This window comes from Pygocentrus nattereri, chromosome 17 (assembly GCF_015220715.1).
Source record: "Pygocentrus nattereri isolate fPygNat1 chromosome 17, fPygNat1.pri, whole genome shotgun sequence".
NCBI lineage: Eukaryota > Metazoa > Chordata > Actinopteri > Characiformes > Serrasalmidae > Pygocentrus > Pygocentrus nattereri.
The window spans coordinates 30,555,543-30,577,657 of NC_051227.1; the positions used below are offsets into that span (position 1 = coordinate 30,555,543).

Below are 22,115 nucleotides of genomic sequence, written 5' to 3' on the forward strand. Positions count from 1 at the left end.
TGATGTTAAGTGAACAAAAGTGATCTCACACCAATTAATTCTCCTATGGGTAACTGTGTTATTAGATCTATAAGAACTTTGTTCCAAAATGATACTGTTACATTTCCTCATTCAGTGGAAGACAAAGATCTGTCTAATATCTGATCAAATCTGATACTTAATTACTAATAAATTTAAAGAAACATCATATAGACTTGTGCATAAAATCTACCCAGCTAAAACTTACTTTACATTTAAACATAACATTGACACAGCTTTATTCTGTAGCAACTACCCAGCGACAGGTTTTACTTATGTGGCATTGCAAATATGTGGGAAAAATTGGGAAAACCAAAAAAGTGATTTTACTGTTCATAATATTGAGCAAAAGTATTGCTTATTGTGGAAACATGTAATTTCGTATAAAGTCTTCAGATAAATCACAGAATAAATGCACACACACACACACACACACACACGCACATTTATAAGTGTGTGTGTGGTGTGTATTTATGCGCATTCACATTCGTCTTTGAAAAGGAGACGGGACATTATTCTGATTTAACCCAGTCCTATTAAATCGTGTATGTATATTTATATATACATATTTTTGTGTAAAAAACGCGCAAAAAACGCTGCCCAGTGTGTGTGTACACTGTTACATGTATATCTTATATACATTGTGCATATGTTTATTTATATGTATATAAAAGTAATAAATAAAAAAAGACTCCAGCCCGGCGTTAACTCCTCTTGCAGTTGGAAAGTGCGACGCGTGACGCGGAATTTATTTTTGTCAAACTCAATTTTCTGAAGTGACCAATGAAACAATGCAGCTCTCTCCACCCTGACTGGCTCGAGAGCCTCAAACGGACCGCCTCTCCCACGATTTGACTGGATCATCGGCCGCAGCAGGACGCTGTGATTGGCTGCCACGTTTGTTGTTTCCGCTGTACGTAGACTACGCGGTGTTGTTGTCGCGTTTTGGGAAGATCTCTGTTTAGTTAGCTGAATTCAAGCCCAGCGTCCCGGGTTTGTATAACTGTCACCGGAGTTCGTGTTTATGTGTCCTGCTCGTACTGTGTTGGGTTTAGAACTGAGTATGTACGGCGTATACATTGCTGTCATTGTTCAACAAATGTCTTTCCCTCTAGAAGTGATGAGTCTGGCTGACAGAGTGGCCAGTTAGCCAGCTAACTAGCTAGCTAAGCTAGGTTATGTTGAAATGCCTGTGAGTGAGGCAAGCCAGCTGGACAATAAACTCATCTGCTTTTTGGCATAGTTTAATGTTGTTTTCGAGAACGTTGGTCAGTGAATGTCTTCGCTGTGAAATTGTAGCTTTATACTGTTTTGTAAGTGTAGCGGACTAGCCTAAGTTAGTCATTTAACATTATACGCCAATATAAGCTTAGTTTGCTTGCTTAGCACAAGAGTGGTAACTGAACTTCAAATGATCAGTGAGCGGTTTTTTTAAATACAGTCCGAATTGTTTTGTAGGTTTCGATTTTATGTTTGTATTCTAGCTAAAGACATACGTGCTGCAGCTCGGTAGGCTGTTGAGAAAGTCAGAAGTCATAATATAACAGTTGTTAAAGTCGATGGGCCCACTTTTCAGCAATAATCGCAGTGTTGGGACTAAACATGATGAGTTGTGAATGAAAAATGAATTGTTTGGCTACTGCTTTTGGAGAAACTCATCTCTGATCACTAACCACCTCCTAGTCAAAGCAGGTTGATCAATAAAAGTGTGCATTTCTGGAGTTATAATAATGGAGTCCAACATATTTATAGAATTGATTTGTCCTTCGTTTTACATCAGCTGTCCCTGTGAGTTTTTTTAATTGTAGACTTACGTTCGGAATGTCCAAACTATACTAAGCTTTTTTTTTTCCAGACTGGTTGTGTAGAGAGGATGAATCAGCATTGCCCAGTCTCAACTGATTTTCTCTTCCCTCAGGATACAGGCTGGTTCACCATGGCATCCGACTCCCCGCGCAGACCAAGTCGCTGTGCTGGAGGGGTTGTAGTACGAGCACAGGCTGCTACGTAAGGACAGATCTCTCTTGTAGTTTGCATTGTAGTCATGTCTCTTTGGACTCAATGTTGTAGGGTTTGTCAACTCTACACTTTTTGCTTTAGTTTTGTTGGAATCAATATGTGTAATCTTAAAGTTGATATGCATTTCTGGGTGCATGTTTGTAAAGACAGCAGTTCCTGCTGCAATCAAATGACATGTCTTAACAAACCTTTTCAAAGTGTCAGTGTTTTAGGCTTCAATGGACTCCACACATAGATACTTGCACTCGCTATTCTCTCAAATCTTAGCTGAGTAAGAGAACAGTAAGACATATTGCAACTGTAATTTCATATATTCTTATTGTCATGCCATAGTGTGGTGACGTAAGCTGTGTGTTTAGTGCATCAGACAAGCATTTAGTGCATCACAGTAAACTAGTTACTGAGGATAAAGACAGAGCAGTTACTGCTTCACCTATCGAAAGGTCAACATTTGAGGTACACATTTATAGACATGTACATGTACTTGGAGAGTAGGGCGAGTGGCTCATGGGCTCACACCTGTTGGAACTTGTGGATGCGACATGGTGCATCAACCCTCACCCAATTTATGTATTGCTAGCTTCAACTGCTTTGCAAATGGTGAACCACCATTGCAGATCTGTTTATAAGAAGTTTTAGTTGTACTAAGTTGTCCTATGTGGATAAAAATGATTCTCTAGCACGATTTGATTGGATCATCTCCCGCAATAAGATGCTGTGATTGGTTGCCACATTTGTTGTTTCCGCTGTATGCAGACTACATGGCGGTGGTATTGTGTTTTTATAAGATCTCCATTTAGTTAGCTGAATTCAGTCCCAGTGTCCTGGGTTTGTATAACTATCACTGGTATTAATGTTTATTTGCTCGTACTCGTGCATCAACCCTCACCCAGTTTACATATTGCTAGCTTCAGCTGGTGTGCAAATGGTGAACCACCATTGCAGATCTTTTAATAACTAATTTTAGTTGTACTAAGTTGTGCTATGGGGATCAAAATGCTTCTGAACCAAGACATTCTTTTTCTTTTGACTAGTGAAGTAGACTGAGAATATGCTAGCATTGCATTGTAAGTGTTCTGTTATTGTAGACTTTATCATATTAGAATCTTATTTATTAATTGTTAGGTACAGTTCAGGTTAGTTGTTCCCAAGTAAGGGTGTAAATGATGTTGAATTTCCTCTATTGTCTGCATGACTGCCTGTGAAGTCCAGATTTTTCTGAAATTGTTTTGCGACTGAGCACCGGCAAATGTTCTGAGGTCCTTAGAATTCTCATTTAACTGAGACATGGCATGCACTAACATGTATGTGGTAAACCCCTGCCTAATTTTATCCAATTGCTTGAACCTCCTCACTTTATTACCTTTACCCAACTGATCATTCTAGAGGATTACATACTGTTGCCAACCAAAATATTTAATGTTGGATAACTGCTTAATGAATGAAAAACTATATAATGTGTGTTATTTTTTTCATAAGTTCTCTTTTCTTTAATGCTGTGACTTTAATGAAGATCCTTAATGTAGAAACCCACATAATGCTAAAGTTTTCAGAAACTTTTAAGGAGCACTGCATGTACAGAACACAGCTAAATCAAATAGTTAAATAATTTTAATAGAATTTAAATAAATTCTTTTCACTTTGCATGTAGAATCATTTAAAATTGAATCCATTTTAGGAAGTTGGTTCAAAATTCTACAAGAACTTGTTGTAATGTAATTTAGTGGTCTACAAAAGAGGGATTTTCATAATGTCACTTAACTGTTTTTTTGTTTTGTTTTTTTTAATAGGGAGCAGTCTTACATGGAAAGTGTTGTGACTTTTTTGCAAGATGTGGTTCCTCAGGTTAGTGCTTTTTCCAGGTTATTTTTCTCCTTTTTTGGTTGATGTATTATGTGAACTTGATGTGAATAGCATTTATTTTAATGCATATATATAACAATCATAAATGGACTGTTTTCCTGTTTTTCTTGACTATTAGCAGTTGTCAGATTTTTATTTGGTTAACTGCCTGGTCTTTATTCAAATGCCAGTGTATCTGCCTGAACTCTTGAGATTCCAAAAATTCCTTCTTGATGTAAAATGCTCCACAGTACCTATAGTACCTATTTTAACATAAAAAAGATATGTTATTATCATGAGAAACTGCTATTCGTTTACATTGATCAAAAAATATTAAGCAAAGTAAAAGAGAAAAAAAGAGCTGAGATCTCACCAGATTTTTAGAGTAATGTTATGATCTAAAGTACAGTTTTAAAGGCAGTGAGTGAGTCTTTACGTTATCGGAAACAAATTAACTACATTGTATTTTTGTTAATTGTGCTTATTGAGCAAGTTCATTTGAATTTTTGAAAACTGTTGCTTGAAATAAAAAAATCTTTAGGTTATCTTGTAAGCCCTGTATATCTGCCAGTATAGTTCAGTAGTTCACAGTATAGTGCATTTGTATTGAAAAACTGTGACTACTTTGACCTCCTTCAGATTGAAAACATTTTATTATATTTCATAACTCATACTCTGTACTTCTAAATCAAAATATTTGAAAACATTCATTTCTAATACCTGTTTGTTTTGAAGGCGTACACTGGGGCTCCTCCAACGGATGAAAAAGAAAAGATCATTTGGGTTCGGTTTGAAAAAGCAGACATCAATGGTACGTTCCTGATTTGAAGAATGTTCTGTACCTTCTCTTGGCTTTTCCATACACATTTTCCACCTGTAGTGCTCCAAAGAGTGGTTAATAGCTAGTCTCCTAACATTTTGGTAGGCAGTATTTGGCTTGTAATTTCATATATGAAGTAGCATTCACTGGAACATTTATAGTACAGTACTTCATCTACCGTGCCACAGGTGTTGGAACCTGTGATAGTCTCAAACGAGGGACTGTAACCTGCTCATTAGACATCATCCACATTCACTTAAATTTATTTTTGACCAATTTATTATTGACAGTAACAGTAACAGAAATGTGCTAATGAATCTAATCTAATCTGTCTAGTCCTTTGACAGCTTTTGATGGCTACTGGTGATATTTAATTACACCAAAGTTACTTCTTGTAATTTGCTAAGAAGCATTCGTATGTTAGAGCCAGCTGTGTTGGATCTGAATTCCAAGACTGGGACCGGGCTTCCCTGAGCTTACTAAACTTACTAAGACCTAATTCTGTGTAATTCAGATGCAGCATAAAATAGCACTGCAAATGCATCACTTTCAAGTAAAATCTACTTTACTCGCTGGTGGTTTTACCAGTACCGTAAGTTCCTGTGCAGTGCTTTGTTTCTCCTGTGAAGTAAAAAAAAATATGTCTGTAGTGGTGGATTAGTCCTTATCTGTCACGGTCTCCTCCTCTTCAAATCTCTTTGAGATGGCACGAAACAGAAACAGCCATTATATGGAGAAAATGCTTATTACTTCAGTTATAGGTACTGATATTCTGTGTCTGTCTATAAAACTGTATTCTTCAATTTTTGCAGACATAAGTTGTTTTGCTATTATTCCTTCTATCGTACTTACTTGTATGATGTTTTGAGCCAGGTGATTTAATCATGCGCTATTTATAACATTATACACATATGTAGATGTTTGGGGGAAGTTGTGTGTTGGCTGGTGTTATTTTCAGCCCTGTGGTTAGGTAACCTGTGTGACTTTTAAAGACTTAACAGATTATAAAAAGATCTCATACCTTCCTGCTCATTTTTTGGGTGACTGAAATATTGAAGATCACATACTACATGACACATTATATGAAAGTTGTTTCTGAACTGAATCAAACTCATTAATAAGAAAGTGTGCAAATTGCTGTATTTAGCCTTTTTTGCTTGAATCTTCCATGGATTGTTGGGGAAATCCACTCAGATTAAGTTATTGACCAGTACATGCTACTACTTTACATCCAGGCTTGGGTTAACTACATAAAATCCCAAGCTTATTGCATACTAAAGCTTATTATTCAGTAACTACAGGGACTTCCGTGCAAACTGGGTGAACTATTTGTAGGTTAAAGAGGTTTGTAATAAAACCTTTGGCCTGCCAGCGGGCCCTGACCATTTAAGGAGTTACACCAAAAAAACAAAAACAAAAAAAATCAAACGCTTTATACACTCTAAAATGGTCTGAAACTACATTGATAGGAGAACTACTTAGAACTACTTGCACATTACTTGATTTTCTCATCCACACATTACACGTAGATTAGTCTGTGTTAGTTATACAACAACAAAGTCCAATTCCATAGAATCACTAGTTTGTCCATCTATCTGTCACTAGCTGTGGTTGTAGTACATCAGTAAAAGGACCTTCTCTGTCTTTTCTCTCTGTCTCTAAGTATTCATTTATGTTTAGCATTGAATCTGAATACATTTTGCTTAGTTTGTTTTTTTTTTTCTTCTCTTTAAAAAAAATCACATGACTTTCATATATTCTGACTTTAAATATTAAAACATCTTGATTTAGTTTATAGCTTAGGAAAGCAAAAACAAATTTGTTTAATTTAGAAGAATAGTGGAATAAATGCAATTATTGTTTGCAATGATTGACTCTTAGAACTATTCATAGCAAACTAGAACTATGAAATACGATAGCCATGAACTCAGATATATCTAAACAAAACAAATGCAAATGATTGGTTTGGCACAAAACCAGGAATACTCATGTAGAACAGAAAAACTCTGAAGTATGGTGCTGTGTACTATGAAGACGAGGGTTGTGTACTATGAAGACGAGGGTTGTGTACTATGAAGACGAGGGTTGTGTACTATTAAGACCAGGGCTGTGTACTATTAAGACCAGGGCTGTGTACTATTAAGACCAGGGCTGTGTACTATTAAGACCAGGGCTGTGTACTGTTGACCCAACATTCCGCAGTAGGCACCAACATTGTTATGCTGCCAGTTGGTTTTATAAGAAAAAGAAATGAACCAGTGAGAAATGGAGGAAGAACATTCTTTGATGAAATGAACCAATAGGAGAACATTCTAGAACAGTGTGATTCAGGGTAGAACCTTTCTAGAGCAGGGATAAGTCTGGACCTTGCATCCAGTTTCTGGTCCTGGATTTTGTGTTTACTGGTTATTAGATTAACTGTTGATGTAACTGATTCAACTGACCAATTAATTATCAAGCTGAGTTGAGCCCTGGTCTGAGATTGGCAAGAATGATAAAAATCCATGATATGAAATTTATCACTTCAGTTCCTGAGACCTTCAACAACCACACACGGGTATGGCACACCAACTTGATGTTTGGGTTTGTTTGGGAATGTTGGGTCAGTGCGCACTAGGCTTTAGTTTATTAGGAAACCAGGTTAAGCTGCACAATGGAGTTAATAATTCATTAGTACTCCAACAGTTGCTTTTGCAGTGGCCATCTATTAAAACGTATTAAAAACTTGTGGGAGGTCCCACAACTAGTCCACAAGCCTAGTTCTGCTCTTTTCACTAATGGATCCTGATGATTTGGAGTATTGCTGGCCAAATGTTGGTGTATGTTAGGTCACTTGCCTAGGAATGAGCAATAAATATGTTGAGCTGTGATATAACAGGGCAGAAGCAACTCTAAAGATATGGTGACTGGATATATGTAAGGTGAAGTGAGGAACCGCACATTAGCCTTCACCCCCCAAAACTGATAGAATAGTAGCCTATTTAACTGAGTATTTAACTGATTTTAAAAAAACCTGCAAAGTAAGTAATTAGATATTAGCTGCACATTAAATAGTATAATAAACACTGAGTAACATATAGACACAGATTCAGTTTGCAATTTTCAGTGTAATGCACTGTTACAGTGTTCAGTTTAGACAGGTTTGTTTGGCAAGGACCAAGCTGTGAGCTTTTTGATGGTTCATTTCTCAATAAGGAAATGAGTGACAGCGCTACGTTTTCTCTGTGACATTCATGTAACTGTGCCAGCTATGGAAATACTGGAGTTAGACAGTAGATTGGTAGTTTGTTTATAAACTGTCTGCTTCTGTTAAAGTGTTTAATGTATAGGAGATTCTCCAGAAAGTTATTCTTGTTGGGCACATGGCTCATTTGTCTTCATGCATGCTTTCAGTACACATTGGACAACTTATATACAAAAAGACAAACCAGCCTAGTGTGCAGCAGGTCATTATGCTGCCATGTGGATGGCTGTTGTGTTATTGTGTTTACTGTGATCTTTACTTCATTATTGAAAAATGATAGACCCACACAAGGCTGCTCAAATTCTCATCTCACTTTCTAACAATCAGCTGTAGCACAAGTTACCACAAGTTAGCCATGCTTGATCGTATCGTAAGTTGTGTAGTAGGGTAGGCAGCATGAAACATAGTGTTATTGATGTGAGGCACAGACATTTGAAGCATGTAAAATATTCAAGTAGGTTTACGCTGTATGTTGAAGTTTTATAAGCTTAGTTTAATATTAGTTTAATATTATATATATTATGATAACCTAGTTATTTTATAGATAGATGGATATATAGATAGAAGGATAGATATAGACAACTTCTAGCTGCAAACACATGGATTTGTGAGTTCAAGCTGATGTGGCTTCATGCATGATGACGCTGATGTAATGATGCATGCATTTTCAGGTCTGATATGGTTTTATATTCTGAAGTCAAATTCTGAGATTTTTAACAATACTGTGGAGCTCTGCTTATACACTGCGCAGATAAGGCATAGAAAGTTTTTAAATACGTTTTAAGTAAATGTAGCACATTTATACACAAACCATCCAATTCTATGTTCTTAAATCTTTTAACCCATTTACATTAGGATACTTCTGTCAAATCAAAAAGCACAAAAGGCATGAATATATAGCTTTCATGATACAATTCAACATTGTAGTTTGTCCTGCTTGTTTGATGTTTTTAACCTCACCTGACAAGCTCGACAGAAATGGTCCCATTTAACTTTGATATTCCAGTTTGAGAAACTGCTTGACTGAGCTGCTGTTGCTGTAACTGATTGAAACTAGTTGAAATTGACTGTCAGATTTGCCACATCCAGTACACTTAAATTGTATTATAAAGATATTTTGACAAAAAATGAGTTGCGCCCCATAATTTCTGATTAGACTCACTGGGACGTTAACAAACATTCTGTAGAGCATGTCCCAAGTTCACAGCTTATGCTACTGAAAAATATATAGCATGAAATCTAACAACTCCATACAACAGAACTCTGCTCTGCTAAGCAAAGATTTTATTTGGTTCAACTTCAGGGCTGTTGAATAGTGTCTCTCACTAGCATAGTATCCAGACGTTTCATTTCTCTTAGAGAATAAATGTATAACAACTGGCAGTGTACAAAAACTCTTTCCTTAATAAAGTGTATTTGGTATTGTAGAAAACATTGTCTCTGTATGTCAGTTGTGAATGACAGCGAATGAAAAATTGTTACTGTGTATGTGTCCAGATGTGGCCCGCTCACCAGAGTTCCTGGAGATGCATGGCAGTGGTGCTGACCCGCCTCTGTGTCTGATGATTGGTTATGCAGATGGAATGCAGATTTGGAGCATATCAGTAAGTACTTTGATAACTTGTCTTCTATTATTAAACAAGGGTCACTGAGCCACATTTGCTGGCTGCTTTTGTTCAAGCATGCAGGTCTTGACTTCTAAATAAATTAGAGCAGAGGTGCCCAGTCCTGGCCCTGGAGATCTAACACTCTGCATAGTTCAGATCAAAGAAACCTGACTCTAATATTCAGATGCCACTGAAGTTCTTCATTACCTGGGTCAAGTGTGTTAGGTTAGGTTGGGATCTGAACTCTGCAAAGGGGATAGATCTCCATGATCAGGACTGGTTTAGAATGTCACAGCCAGTGATGTAACTTGGGGTAGAAAATAGTTTTCACAAACAGTGGCAGAGTAGGAAAATGTCTGTTTCTATTTCTAGAAATTGGTTTTCTGGACAGGGATTAAGCCTGGAGTATAATTTCCTTTCACTGGAAAATCGTCATTCAAAATTAAGTCAAGGACTAGGTGTAATTTGTGTCTGGTAGAAAACCGCTTAAAAACTTGCAATCTTGCCTAGTGCCTATTTAAATCATTCTTCATTTTTTCCACTTTCCTTGTTTTTGTTTTGTATATCTGCCTGTGTTCATATTAAACTGAGTATCACTGATTATGTCGTGTTTATGTGGTCTTGTTTGTTTTCTTTCTACATCCGTCTGTTCCATTAGAGGACTTTTATAGGAGTTTCTACATGTGCAATTACACGTTTTAGCCACTTGATGTCAGTACCAACAAAGAAAAATCCTTAGTGTAGAAATCTGTTTTTTGATGAATACAGTATACAAAGCTCATCTGAGTACTAACTGTTAATGTAAACTAAAGGCACAGTTTCATTTTAAAAATAAGTGTGAGATCTCTGTTGTTAAATTGTTCAGTTTTATTTTTATTAGGTCATTTTGATTAAACCGACCCTGCTGTTATCACCACATACATTTTATCTCCTAACTACAGCAACGTCTACGCATTTGTCATTCTTGTGGTTTGTTGTCTTCTCTTTCTCTTCAAGCTCTTGATTCTGGTATTTCCTTTTTCTTTCTGCCAAACGGTCGCTTTTGTATCATAGTAGTCTGTTTTTCCTGGGTCGGAGCAAGTGTTGAAAGCCGCACCGTTTCTGGTCATGAGTGACTGTGAAGTGTTTGTGACAGTTGCTAAGCCGACACCCTCCATAATGGCGTTGAATGTAGGAGGAGGACCAGGCCTAGTGGGCCCTGCTGGAGTGTGTGCTTGCATCTGCGCTGAGTGTGTGCATTAACATCTCCTCAGAGAGAGATCTTTGGCTAGAGAGGTGTTGTTTGTCGGGTGGAAGATAACAGGCAGTAGAAGGTAAATTGAACTGGTGTTGGAATGGAGAGGTGTGTAGTGGAATGACCTGCTCTGCAAAGAGGTGGTGGAGCTGCTGTTTTTCTAAAAGTTCCTGCTGTGCATAGTTGTGGCAAGCCTCCGTGCATTATGTAGTGGAAGAGCTGTTCTTGAAATGAGGTTTGCAGCTTATGCTCATACACACACTAGCATTCAAAAGTTTGAAATCACAATTGAAAAAAGTTTGAAATAACTGTTGTTAATACAAACCCATTTTTGTTGCAAACCCATTTTTGTTGCAAACACAACATGATAATGATCTTTTTGCAATGATGAATGGAGCTATGGATTCCATAATAACTAAGACAACAATACCTTACATAAAAAATATGCTATGACCAAATCCAGATGTGACCAGATGATCATATAGTTATTGATAATTGTTTTGTTATATTATGATAAATAATGTCAAGGTTATTAGATATTATAACAATATTATTTTAAAATCTTCACTATTTTTACCATGTCAAAAATCCCAATTGTTGTTCCCCAAATACTTTTAACCTGGGAATAAACTGTTGGGTTCTATTTTGGTGGTTTATAATGTCAGTTTTGCACTGTATAAGTTATTATTGAATATCAATTGTTCATAAGACAAGTGCTTCCAAAATTTTAACTGTAGTTTAAATATTTGTAATTAAACTTGATTGTGTTTATAGAGTCAGTTCGACAACTGTAATACAAATATAAACAAATTTATTTTGTGATGCAGTTTCTTCTTGATCACGTTAATCTCTATGACAGACCTCAGCCCAGGAGACAGGCTTATCGCTATCACCCGTCCTCTTCAGCTTGATACTGATACCACTCTGCACTTTGTCTGCTTTCCCAGTTATTCTTGGAATGATCTGTCCTTTCTGTGAATCTGACCCCCCACCCCCACCCCATTCCAGATGTATAGCTTTGTGATTTTTGTGAATTCCATCAGTCTGTGTTTGAATTTGGAGAAGTATACAGAAGTAATTTTGCATATTGCTGTCATAAAAAGTCATTTAATAGCAGAGCTTTTGAACATGAACACTGATGCAAAAACGACAGTTGCATTAATGTAAACCTTGCAATCTGGTAAATTCCATTATTCTTTTGCCCTATTTGCTATTGAAGGATTTTTTTGTGTGTGTGTGTGTGTGTGTATATATACTTTCTCCCTGATATCCCACATATTTGTATTCTCTCTCTTTATCTCTCTATCTCTCTCTATCTCTCTCTCTCTCTGTCAACTTGCTGTATTTTAGATGACATGTTAATCTCTTTGCTTGGCGGCCTCGTGGCCACTTTTAATAAAAACATGACTGATCCTTCTCCCTGCAAAAGCTACTAATTGTGCAAAAGAGCGATCATCCTCTGGTGGGATTATCTCCTTTAGACACATGGATTATGCCTGGTAATGTGATAATGCACATTCTTTGTAATTTAACACGCATACACATACATATATACACGCTCGAACAAACAAAACAAAGGCAGAATCCCTGGCCATTAGATCTGAGGCGTCAGTCAGGCCTAATGGCACTCCTCCAGCTTTGGTTTCAGTCATCTCATTTTTCCTTCTCTTTTTTTTCCCCTTTAAGCTACTGTGCAAACTGGAGCATCAATTAAAAACGTAAAGGGTAAAAAATAGTTTTATGTTCATCTGTCCATATACGTACTGTTAGTCATACAGGCGATATGCGCTGTAGCATGTAGAGTATTTACTCATGCTGTAACTTTAGTTCTGTGGCTTGGCTGCAGGCTCATCCGGCTTCTGTCGACTTTCCATTATGACTGCTTGTTTCCCCCACTTGACATAAATGATTCCTTTTTATAGTGTGAACAAATCTTGCTTTATTTGCCCAACTATTGTTCTGTAACTTGTCACGCTCATATTTCTGCTTCTACAATGTATCGAATTTATCGGTGGACACTTTCTGGCAGGGTTCAAGGAAAGCATTGTGAATGTTAAATTCACTAGTTTTTTGGTTTTAAATCTGAAGCACCTCATGGACTTGGCTAAAGTCAAAGTTCATGTCATGGAAGGGACTGCATGGGGGGAAAAAGTGTATGTGTGCAAAGAAGTGCTTTTCTTTATTGACACTGACACTGTGCCACTGTTCATTCACAAAAATATAGCATATTTTCTTTTTTGGTAAATTTGTTAAAAGAGCAAGAAACAAAGGCTTGAAAGATTTAGCATTTTATATTGAAATCGCAATTTGAGAGAATGTTGTTTTTGGATCACAAGAGTTTAAATTTTAATTAAATTCTACATGATTAGCAGTTGTCTTAAGTTTTAGATAAAATTTAACCTTAATGACTTGGAGCTTGTAAACCTTCTGTAAATAGGTTGCACAAATCAGAAGAAGCCAGACACCTGCGTGCTCTGTACATGACAACACAACCACATCTAACTGGCAGCCTGGTGATCGTGCAATGTTCAAGCCTCAAGCAAGAAAAAAGTGGATGTGCTGGGTTTGTAGAAAATAATTGCAGTTTAAATCAGTATCTCTAGATTTTTTTCTCTAGACAAAATAGAAATTTACTTTTAGGGGGTCACCCCAGTAAAGCTGGGTGTTAAGGCAACAATGTAATATGATGATACTTCATGTTTTGACAGCCCATCATTTGATAGATTGGAGCAAAGTAAGGCAACATTAAAAATATATATTGTGATGTTATGATGTAATTTACCACAATAACAATAAATATTTTCATATTGCCCAGCCCCATGCCCAAGTGTATTCTGTGAGTGGGGAAACACTGAGTGGTTGATAAGGCTGTATCATTGCGTTAAGCTAGGCTCTTTGAGGAGCTTCGAAAACTGATGACCCTGTGAACTCTTACAGGCTTTGCTGAAGAGCTTATGTATTTGATGCCATTTATTCTATATCCTCTTTAGATCTCTTCAAATGAACATCATGGTATGTGGGTTCAGTGCTGCAGCCTTTTGGACTTCATGTCAGTTATGATAGCATAAATATAGCAAGAGTAGCAGTAGGTGAGAAGTCTTTTCTGATGTTGAATGGTTTGTGTGTGCTGATTTTCTGTCCAGCTCTGATTCCCAGATAGCCATTATATACCATGCTTTTTGTGCCTTGATTTGGTTAATCAACAGATGGCCAATGTTTGGATTCTGACTGTAGAGCAACCCGTTAGCAAACCACGTCACAACCACTACAAACCAAACAATGTATCTTTTGATTCCAATACAAGCACTTTATGTCTGTTAATGTCTCAGTGGGAAGTAGAAATCTCCCTTGTCTCAAGGGAGACAAATAGTTTCCATAATTTTGAAAAGTGTATCCCAGTGTGTGAAGGGATCAAAGACTTCTTTGGTAGCTAGCTTTCAGGTAGCTTCTGTTTTAAGGTAGGGAAGCTCCTGTGGAAACCTGCAGCTCCACAGATAGTGTTATATGTCATAGCCCAGCTAGAACCGTGGTGGTGAAGGTGACTGTGGAATACCAGTAAAACCAGCTATAACTTATCTAGGTGTAGATGTCATAGCTAGATGTGACTTTCTTTTGTGTATTATTATGGACTCAATTTGAAAAATTAGAAAATACTCCACTAATAACCTGACACTTGAACTGAGTTGCAGGAAAGTGGTCTGTAAGACCTGTTAGCTGTATGTACTGCAGATATGACTCTTGTGGAAAGAAACAAATCACATCTTTTATGTTATGCATGTGGAGGCACACAACCAGGCAGGAGGCTCCATGGACCATGATGTTTTCAGATGACATTGTAATCTGTGGTGAGAGTAGAGAGCAGGTGGAAGAGAATCTGGAGAGGTGGAGGTTTGCACTGGAGAGGAGAGGAATGAAGGTCAGTAGAGACAAGATGGAATACATGTGAATGAGAGGGAGGCAGGTGGAAAGGTGAAGATGCAAGGAGTAGAGATCGTAAAGGTGGATGACTTCAAATATCTTGGGTCAAACATCCAGAGCAATGGACAGTGTAGAAAAGAGGTGAAGAAGAGGGTGCAGGAAGGATGGAGTGGGTGGAGACGGGTGTCAGGGCTGATGTGTGACAGAAGGATAGCAGCAAGAGTGAAAAGGATGGTTTACAAGACAGTAGTGCGTCCTGCTATGATGTATGGTTTGGAGACTGTGGCTCTGTCTAAAAGACAGGAGGCTGAGCTGGAGGTGGCGGAGATGAAGATGCTGAGATTTTCATTGGGAGTGACAAGGATGGACAAGATTAGAAATGAGCAGATCAGAGGGACAGTGAAGGTGGAGCAGTTTGGAGATAAAGCCAGAGAGGCCAGGTTGAGATGGTTTGGACATGTGTTGAGGAGGAATAGTTGATATATTGCTCAAAGAATGTTGGAGATGGAGCTGCCGGGTAGAAGGAGAAGAGGTAGACCTCAGAGAAGGTTTATGGAGGTGGACATGGAGATGGTTGGTGTAAAAGTAGAGGAGGCAGTGGATAGGGCAAGATGGAGGCAGATGATCCGCTGTGGCGACCCTTAAAGGGAGCAGCCGAAAGAAGAAGAAGATGTGGAGGCACACAACCAAAGCATGTTCTTAAAGTGTTCTGCTGCAGTGATGGCTACACTGAGAATTGATTATGACATATATGCTATTGAAAATCTAATTATGAAATCTAGCTATGTAATTTCTTGAATGGTAGCCACAGAAGGGTTACAGCCAGTTGTAGTGGTGGTTGGTTAGTGTAGTGGTTAACACCTCTGCCTTCTACACTGCAGACTGGGGTTCAATCCTCACCTGGGCAAACACCCTACACTATACCAATAAGAGTCCTTGGGCAAGACTCCTAACACTGCCTTGGCCTGCCTGTAAAATGATCAAATTGTAAGTCGCTCTCTAAGAGCGTCAGCCAAATGCCATAAATGTAAATGTAGCGGACATTAAATGGTCCACCTTACAGACTTGAGCAGTAGGCAGATATTTGTAGGGCTTGTGTGGCTGTGAGCACCTCTTGATATGAGACTGTCATAAAGGTTAGTATCACAACTTATTCCTAGATCAACGAGGTGCTCCTGCTTCTAGAACAAAGATCTTGAAAACTAATTTTCTAATTATTAAAAAATTAAAAATTAAAATAAAAAAAATTAAAAATTCTAATAATTTTCTAATCTTGAAAACTAATTTCTAAATCTTGAATCTAATTTTCTAAAATCACCTGTTGTTAACTGAACTGTTGACATAACTGAGTGGCCATCTGGTGTTGTACCTGCCAGGACTGTAAACTGGATTAAAGGTCCACATTTGAAAATCTTTGTTCTAGAGGCTGAAGCATTTTGCTGACCTAAGCACAAGTTCGGACACCAACCTCTGCTGTAGTATGTCAACATTATAGTCTATGTGCAAGTTGGTCAAGACCAGCCTCACATAGTCTACCAAGGAATAAAGCTTGTCAGGCACAATTGCTGTGAGACTAATTGTAGTGTTGCTAGTTTATTTTTGTAGCTGCTGCTAGGGCTGAGAAGTAGGCAATAAAAGAAGACTGACTGTGCCTCTACTACTCAATGTAGCAGCTGCTACAGGGTCTTTTGTAGTGATTATATCTGAGGTTTAGGTCAGTGTGGCACTGTCTTGGTGTCCAGTAGCTGCTTAATTGAAACAATTTCTTTTAATGCTCAGATAAGGTCAGTGGTAGTATATTTCAGTGGGTTCAATTGGTGCTAGAGGACATCTCTTGATAGGGTGTCAGTCTGGGCAATGAGAGGTAGGAGCCTGAGTAGTTGCTGCTTTGGCAACCTGTGGAGAACAGGGTAGGCTCCTGAAGCTCAGACAGTGCCTCTGGGCTATGTGAAAGCAATTCAGGTAATCACTGTGTGTCGCTGTGAGGAACGGGAAATAAGTATGTCTTCTGTGTGAACAGGGTATTTTTACTGTCTGTGTCACATGTTATTAGATCCTGAGCTGTGCACTGGTGAGCGAGGAACGTTCTCTGTGCTTCACACTAATTCTGTTAGTCAGTAGCAACAAAATAAAACTTGCTGTATTGTGTGTTATATTAAGTATGCATGTTGTGTTTTCTCTGCAGCTGAGCGGAGAAGCCCAGGAGCTGTTCTCAGTGAGGCATGGTCCTGTGCGAACTGCTCGGATCCTCCCAGCACCTCATATCAGTGAGTATTTCACATTTTATAGTTGCTGTGCAGTTCAGAGAGGGTTTTCTTGCAGCTCAGGAGCACCCATGACATGCGTCAGACTTCAGTCCTGGTGATGTTGTACAGTACTGCACAACATTTCATCTGATTGAACTACTCGAGGCATCTCATCAGCTAAGTAAAGCTCCTCTATGTAAGATATGTATTTTCTTTTTTGTTTAAAGTTGAAAGAACTAGCCTTACGAAAACAAAAACAAAACATGATAAAATAGTGTCTGTGTGCTGCTGCACGTCAGCATGTAAAGGCTGAGATAATAATTTAAAAGTCACCATTGTCAGGTCATAACGTCTACGCATTAAAGTCACAATCATAGGCTCAAAAAGAACGTCTAGCTCTGTGTTTAGGTCTTGAATGCAAAATCAACATTATTCTGAAGCTAGTAGATAGTAAATAATTCACTTACATCCTCGAAAGGCACGTCTTTGACTGAATTCTCTTTGAATACTCTTTCAGCACCCTCACAGTCATCAGAATCATCAACTCTGGCAGGGTGCAAAACACAACTATCTTTAAAAAATGTTCTTCCACGTCTGTGCAATTACACATTTCCATGAGAGGTGTCTCCAAATCCCCAAAACTTACCTAGTGCAGCTTTAACAAAACATTCAGAAGTTGAACTCTTAGAAAAGGTAAAATCTAATCTCTGCAGTGCTGTGGACCACCTTGAATTGAGTTTGACACCTGACCTGGGATCTGACTGCCTGTGCCTTTGTTCTTCTATAGTATCAAGTTGTATCAAATAATACAATTTGCCACAAGTACAGTGAAGAAAATAAGTATTTGAACACCCAGCGACTTTGCAAGTTCTCCCACTTAGAAATCATGGAGGGGCCTGAAATTTTCATCTTAGGTGCATGTCCATTGTGAGAGACATAATCTAAAAAAAAAAATCCGGAAATCACAGTGTATGATTTTTTTTTAAAATAATTTATTTGTGTGTAAGTATTTGAACACCTGTCAATCAGCAAAAATTCTGGCCCTCAAACACTTGTTAGTCCGCCTCTAAAAAGTCCACCTCCACTTATTATTCTAAATTAGAAGCACCTGTTTGAGGTCGTTAGCTGCATAAAGACACCTGTCCACCCCACATAATCAGTAAGACTCCAACTACTAACATGGCTAAGACCAAAGAGCTGTCCAAAGACACCAGAGACAATTGTAGACCGCCACAAGGCTGGAAAGGGCTACGGGGCAATTGCCAAGCAGCTTGGTGAAAAAAGATCAACTGTTGGAACAATTATTAGAAAATGGAAGAAGCTAAACATGACTGTCAATCTCCCTTGGACTGGGGCTCCATGCAAGATCTCACCTTGTGGCGTATCAATGATCCTAAGAAAGGTGAGGAATCAACCCAGAACTACATGGGAGGAGCTGGTCAATGACCTGAAGAGAGCTGGCACCACTGTTTCCAAGGTTACTGTGGGTAATACACTAAGACGTCATAGTTTAAAGTCATGCATGGCATGGAAAGTTACCCTGCTTAAATCAGCACATGTCCAGGCCTGTCTTAAGTTTGCCCATGACCATTTGGATGATCCAGAGGAGTCATGGGAGAAAGTTCTGTGGTCAGATGAGACCAAAATAGAACTTTTTGGTCTTAATTTCACTCGCCGTGTTTGGAGGACGAAGAATGATGAGTACCATCCCAAAAACACCATCCCTACTGTGAAGCATGGGGGTGGAAGCATCATTCTTTGGGGGTGTTTTTCTGCACATGGGACAGGACGACTGCGCTGTATTAAGGAGAGGATGACCGGGGCCATGTATTGCGAGATTTTGGGGAACAACCTCCTTCCCTCAGCTAGAGCATTAAAGCACACAGCCAGGATAACCAAAGAGTGGCTCCGTAAGAAGCATATCAAGGTTCTGGAGTGGCCTAGCCAGTCTCCAGACCTAAACCCTATATAAAATCTTTGGAGGGAGCTCAAACTCTGTGTTTCTCAGCAACAGCCCAGAAACCTGGCTGATCTGGAGAAGATCTGTGTGGAGGAATGGGCCAAAATCCCTGCTGCAGTGTGTGCAAACCTGGTGAAAACCTACAGGAAATGTTTGACCTCTGTAATTGCAAACAAAGGCTACTGTACCAAATATTAACATTGATTTTCACAGGTGTTCAAATACTTATTTGCAGCAGTAACACACAAATAAATTATTAAAAAATCATACATTGTGATTTCCGGATTTTTTTTTTTGATTATGTCTCTCACAGTGGACATGCACCTAAGATGAAAATTTCAGACCCCTCCATGATTTCTAAGTGGGAGAACTTGCAAAGTCGCAGGGTGTTCAAATACTTATTTTCCTCACTGTAAGTGTTATACCTGTGGCACAGTGCTATATCTATATTTTCTAAATTAATTATGTCAATTAAATTTATGAAGACACGTGGATCTGCAGGATCTCCAAGGGAATTGTTTTTAACTCATCTGAAAATTTTCAAATGTATTCTGATGGAGTGAAATGCACCCCAGTTATTGTAAACCATGATGTATTTTGTGTGACATGCCAGTGTGACCTACTGTAATATATTATTATATTATAACACATTATATAAGGTGCAAGTATCAATTTGTTTCACAAATGATTTGCAGAGAGAAACAATGTTTAAGCATTTAAGTTTCCTTTTAAATTGAGTTTGACATGATTTATGAGGTTTTATTTAGTTCTTGTGAACGTCCTGGCGAAATTAAAGACTACCTTCTTTTCTTTAATAGTGCAGGGAGCCTGCCAGTGCCCTGCTGTTTCCCATCCTAATATTAAAATCAGTCCTTTAAGATTAGTGTTGGCCTGCTGTCAGCTGACTGGCTAGGGTTTTACCAGCATTCTGACAGAGCTGCAAACTTCAGAGACTTCTCCTCCTCTTTCATCACTATCCTCCTGTTGGTCTGTACATGCTTGTGGTCAGTGTATTTGTTAAAGGAAGGAAAAGGAACTGCCTGACAAAAGAGCATGCTCCATGTTGTCTTGTTGAATTCCAACACGTGAGCATCTACTGCAATAATGCAGTTTTGTAGGAAATGATCAGTCACATCTTATGCATGTGTTACATTATTTAGAATCATTTGCAGCTGTCTTTTAATGCAATTAGCCAGTTTAGTACACTGATACTTGCAGTTATTTGCAAATAGCAAGGTACAGTTCCGCAATGAGAAATCCACTGAATGACGTTTTAGTTTGACATTTGTGTGTAGATTTGCATTCCGGTCTTTTGGCATATTCCAACAATGCACAATGATGGCTTTCAATACAAGCTGGAAGTGGATAAAAGCTAGCCGGAGTAATAAGAAGCAGCAGATAGCCAACACATGAGTAGAATGATTCTCTGCAAAATAAAACGAATTGTTCTAGTGGGGAAACTGATTGCAATCTGTATGGTGCAAACAGTGTTGTACTGTAGTGAGCTTTAAAAAGAGTAATTGTTTCAACTGGCAGTCTGGGTGGGCGGATTTGGAAAGTCCTGAAAATAGGTGTCAATTTTAATAAGGCAAGGTCTTTCCCAGAATAAAGGAGGAAGTTCCGCTTTCTCAAAGGGAATAAGCCACAATTCTTTCCTTTTTTTTTTCTACAGTGTTTTTAAAGTCTACTGTGTTTTGGATGCTGTTTATCTACAGCGACTGTAAACAGACACTGACTATGAACTGAAGTCCTTTCTGCAAATTATTTCCTTTTTAATTATCATCCTGTTAACAGTGGAGTACATGCATTGATGATCTATATCATAATCAGAATCACATTATTTTGCCAAGTACAAAGAATTTGTCTTGGTCAGTAAACATTTATGATGGAACAAACTAAACAGACCAGGCACAAATACACAGACTATGTAGGCTGCATTCGGACTGCAAGTAAAAGTGGCCTGTATCTGATTTAGTGTCCAAATCTGATTTTGTTCATATTAGCTTTTAACTTAGTCTATTTCTAATATCGGTCTGAACAGAGCACACAACTAATGTGCGTGCCCAAAAGAAAACTGATCTGCATGGGACGCTCATCCTACAAACGTAGTTGACCTCTGTATTTCCTTGAGGTTAGTAGTCTTCAGTTACACAACATCAAAATAGCTATATGAACACCTTAAAACTTGTAGAAAAGTCTCACTTCCTTCTCTGAGATGCAGGGATGTGGCTAAAATAAGGTTCCACCTTTGGAGTCAGTCTCTTTGTGTTTTGGTAGTTACATGAACACGCCTGACAGCATAATTTAGTAGAATGGCGCATGTACTGGATATACAGACCTGATCTGTTTGTGACTCCCTTACATGCTATGCTTAATTGAAGTAAACTTGACTTTGAATAACTGTTTGATTTCTCTTGTCAGAAAGCACTGTGCTTGTCTCTCCTTCAAAATGAAAGATGTGAAGTGTAACCATTAAAACAAGCATCTTAATGCCATAAGAGTTCTCTTGCGCACATTTGAAATTCTGCTGCATATGGAGCTGGATTGATGTAAAAGTAAATTTTTATAACAATATTTATGCATTGCTGCATAGCAGAATTTGAAACATTAGATATTTTTTTTTCTTCTCACACTCACACAAAAAAACTGTCACATGTGAAAATGTAGCCTTGGAGAATAAGACCCTGACTTAGTGAAAATACCATTAGAGTAAATAGAGCGTGGTAAAAGATAGTAGATATGTAAGAGCTAGTGTGAAGGAGCTAAAAGAGACAAATGTGTGCAGGGTGTGCTACAGTGTGTTACAGGATGATATGAACATTTATAAAAATGAACATTTGTGCAGTTGTGTAAATAAACTTTATGGTTCACACTTGAATACAAAGTATTGTCCTTAAAATTTCAAATGTTTTTTATTTTTTAGTAATTTTTTTAGCTTTGAGTGTAATAGAAATTCACTCATTTGAGATCCAAATCCAGTTGTGTTTACAGAGACAATTGCAGCCAGAGAGAGGCAGTGACTTTCAAATAAAAGGCATCTGTTGTCTTTTAGAATCGGTCATATTTGTATCACAATTACATATCGTGACCAGTTACAATGTTTGATGATAGGGAAGTGAAAACAGAGCAGAGGCCCTTTCAAGTGTTAAGGGTCTGAGAGCAGCACATTTGCTCTCACACGGCATGCCACAGGGACTCTGCCTTCCT

The 22,115-nt window shown here is 38.2% G+C and overlaps 1 protein-coding gene across 7 annotated transcripts in view; it reads left to right on the forward strand.

The window, feature by feature from the left end:
• The first annotated feature begins 934 nt into the window (after positions 1–934).
• The window catches only part of bcas3 (BCAS3 microtubule associated cell migration factor), a 290,913-nt gene continuing 269,732 nt past the window's right edge, over positions 935–22,115 (forward strand). For 6 of the 7 annotated variants that reach the window (XR_005131735.1, XM_037546827.1, XM_037546829.1 and 3 more), the window contains exons 1-6: positions 935–1,011; positions 1,937–2,025; positions 3,828–3,882; positions 4,615–4,690; positions 9,441–9,547; positions 16,888–16,969. Coding sequence is in view for 6 of the 7 variants with exons in the window: in XM_037546827.1 (XP_037402724.1) it covers positions 1,955–2,025; positions 3,828–3,882; positions 4,615–4,690; positions 9,441–9,547; positions 16,888–16,969 (391 nt within the window). In the remaining variant the exon portion in view is untranslated. Of the gene's footprint in view, positions 1,080–1,936; positions 2,026–3,827; positions 3,883–4,614; positions 4,691–9,440; positions 9,548–16,887; positions 16,970–22,115 lie in introns of all 7 variants that reach the window. The other variant, XM_037546828.1, reaches the window with a different exon arrangement.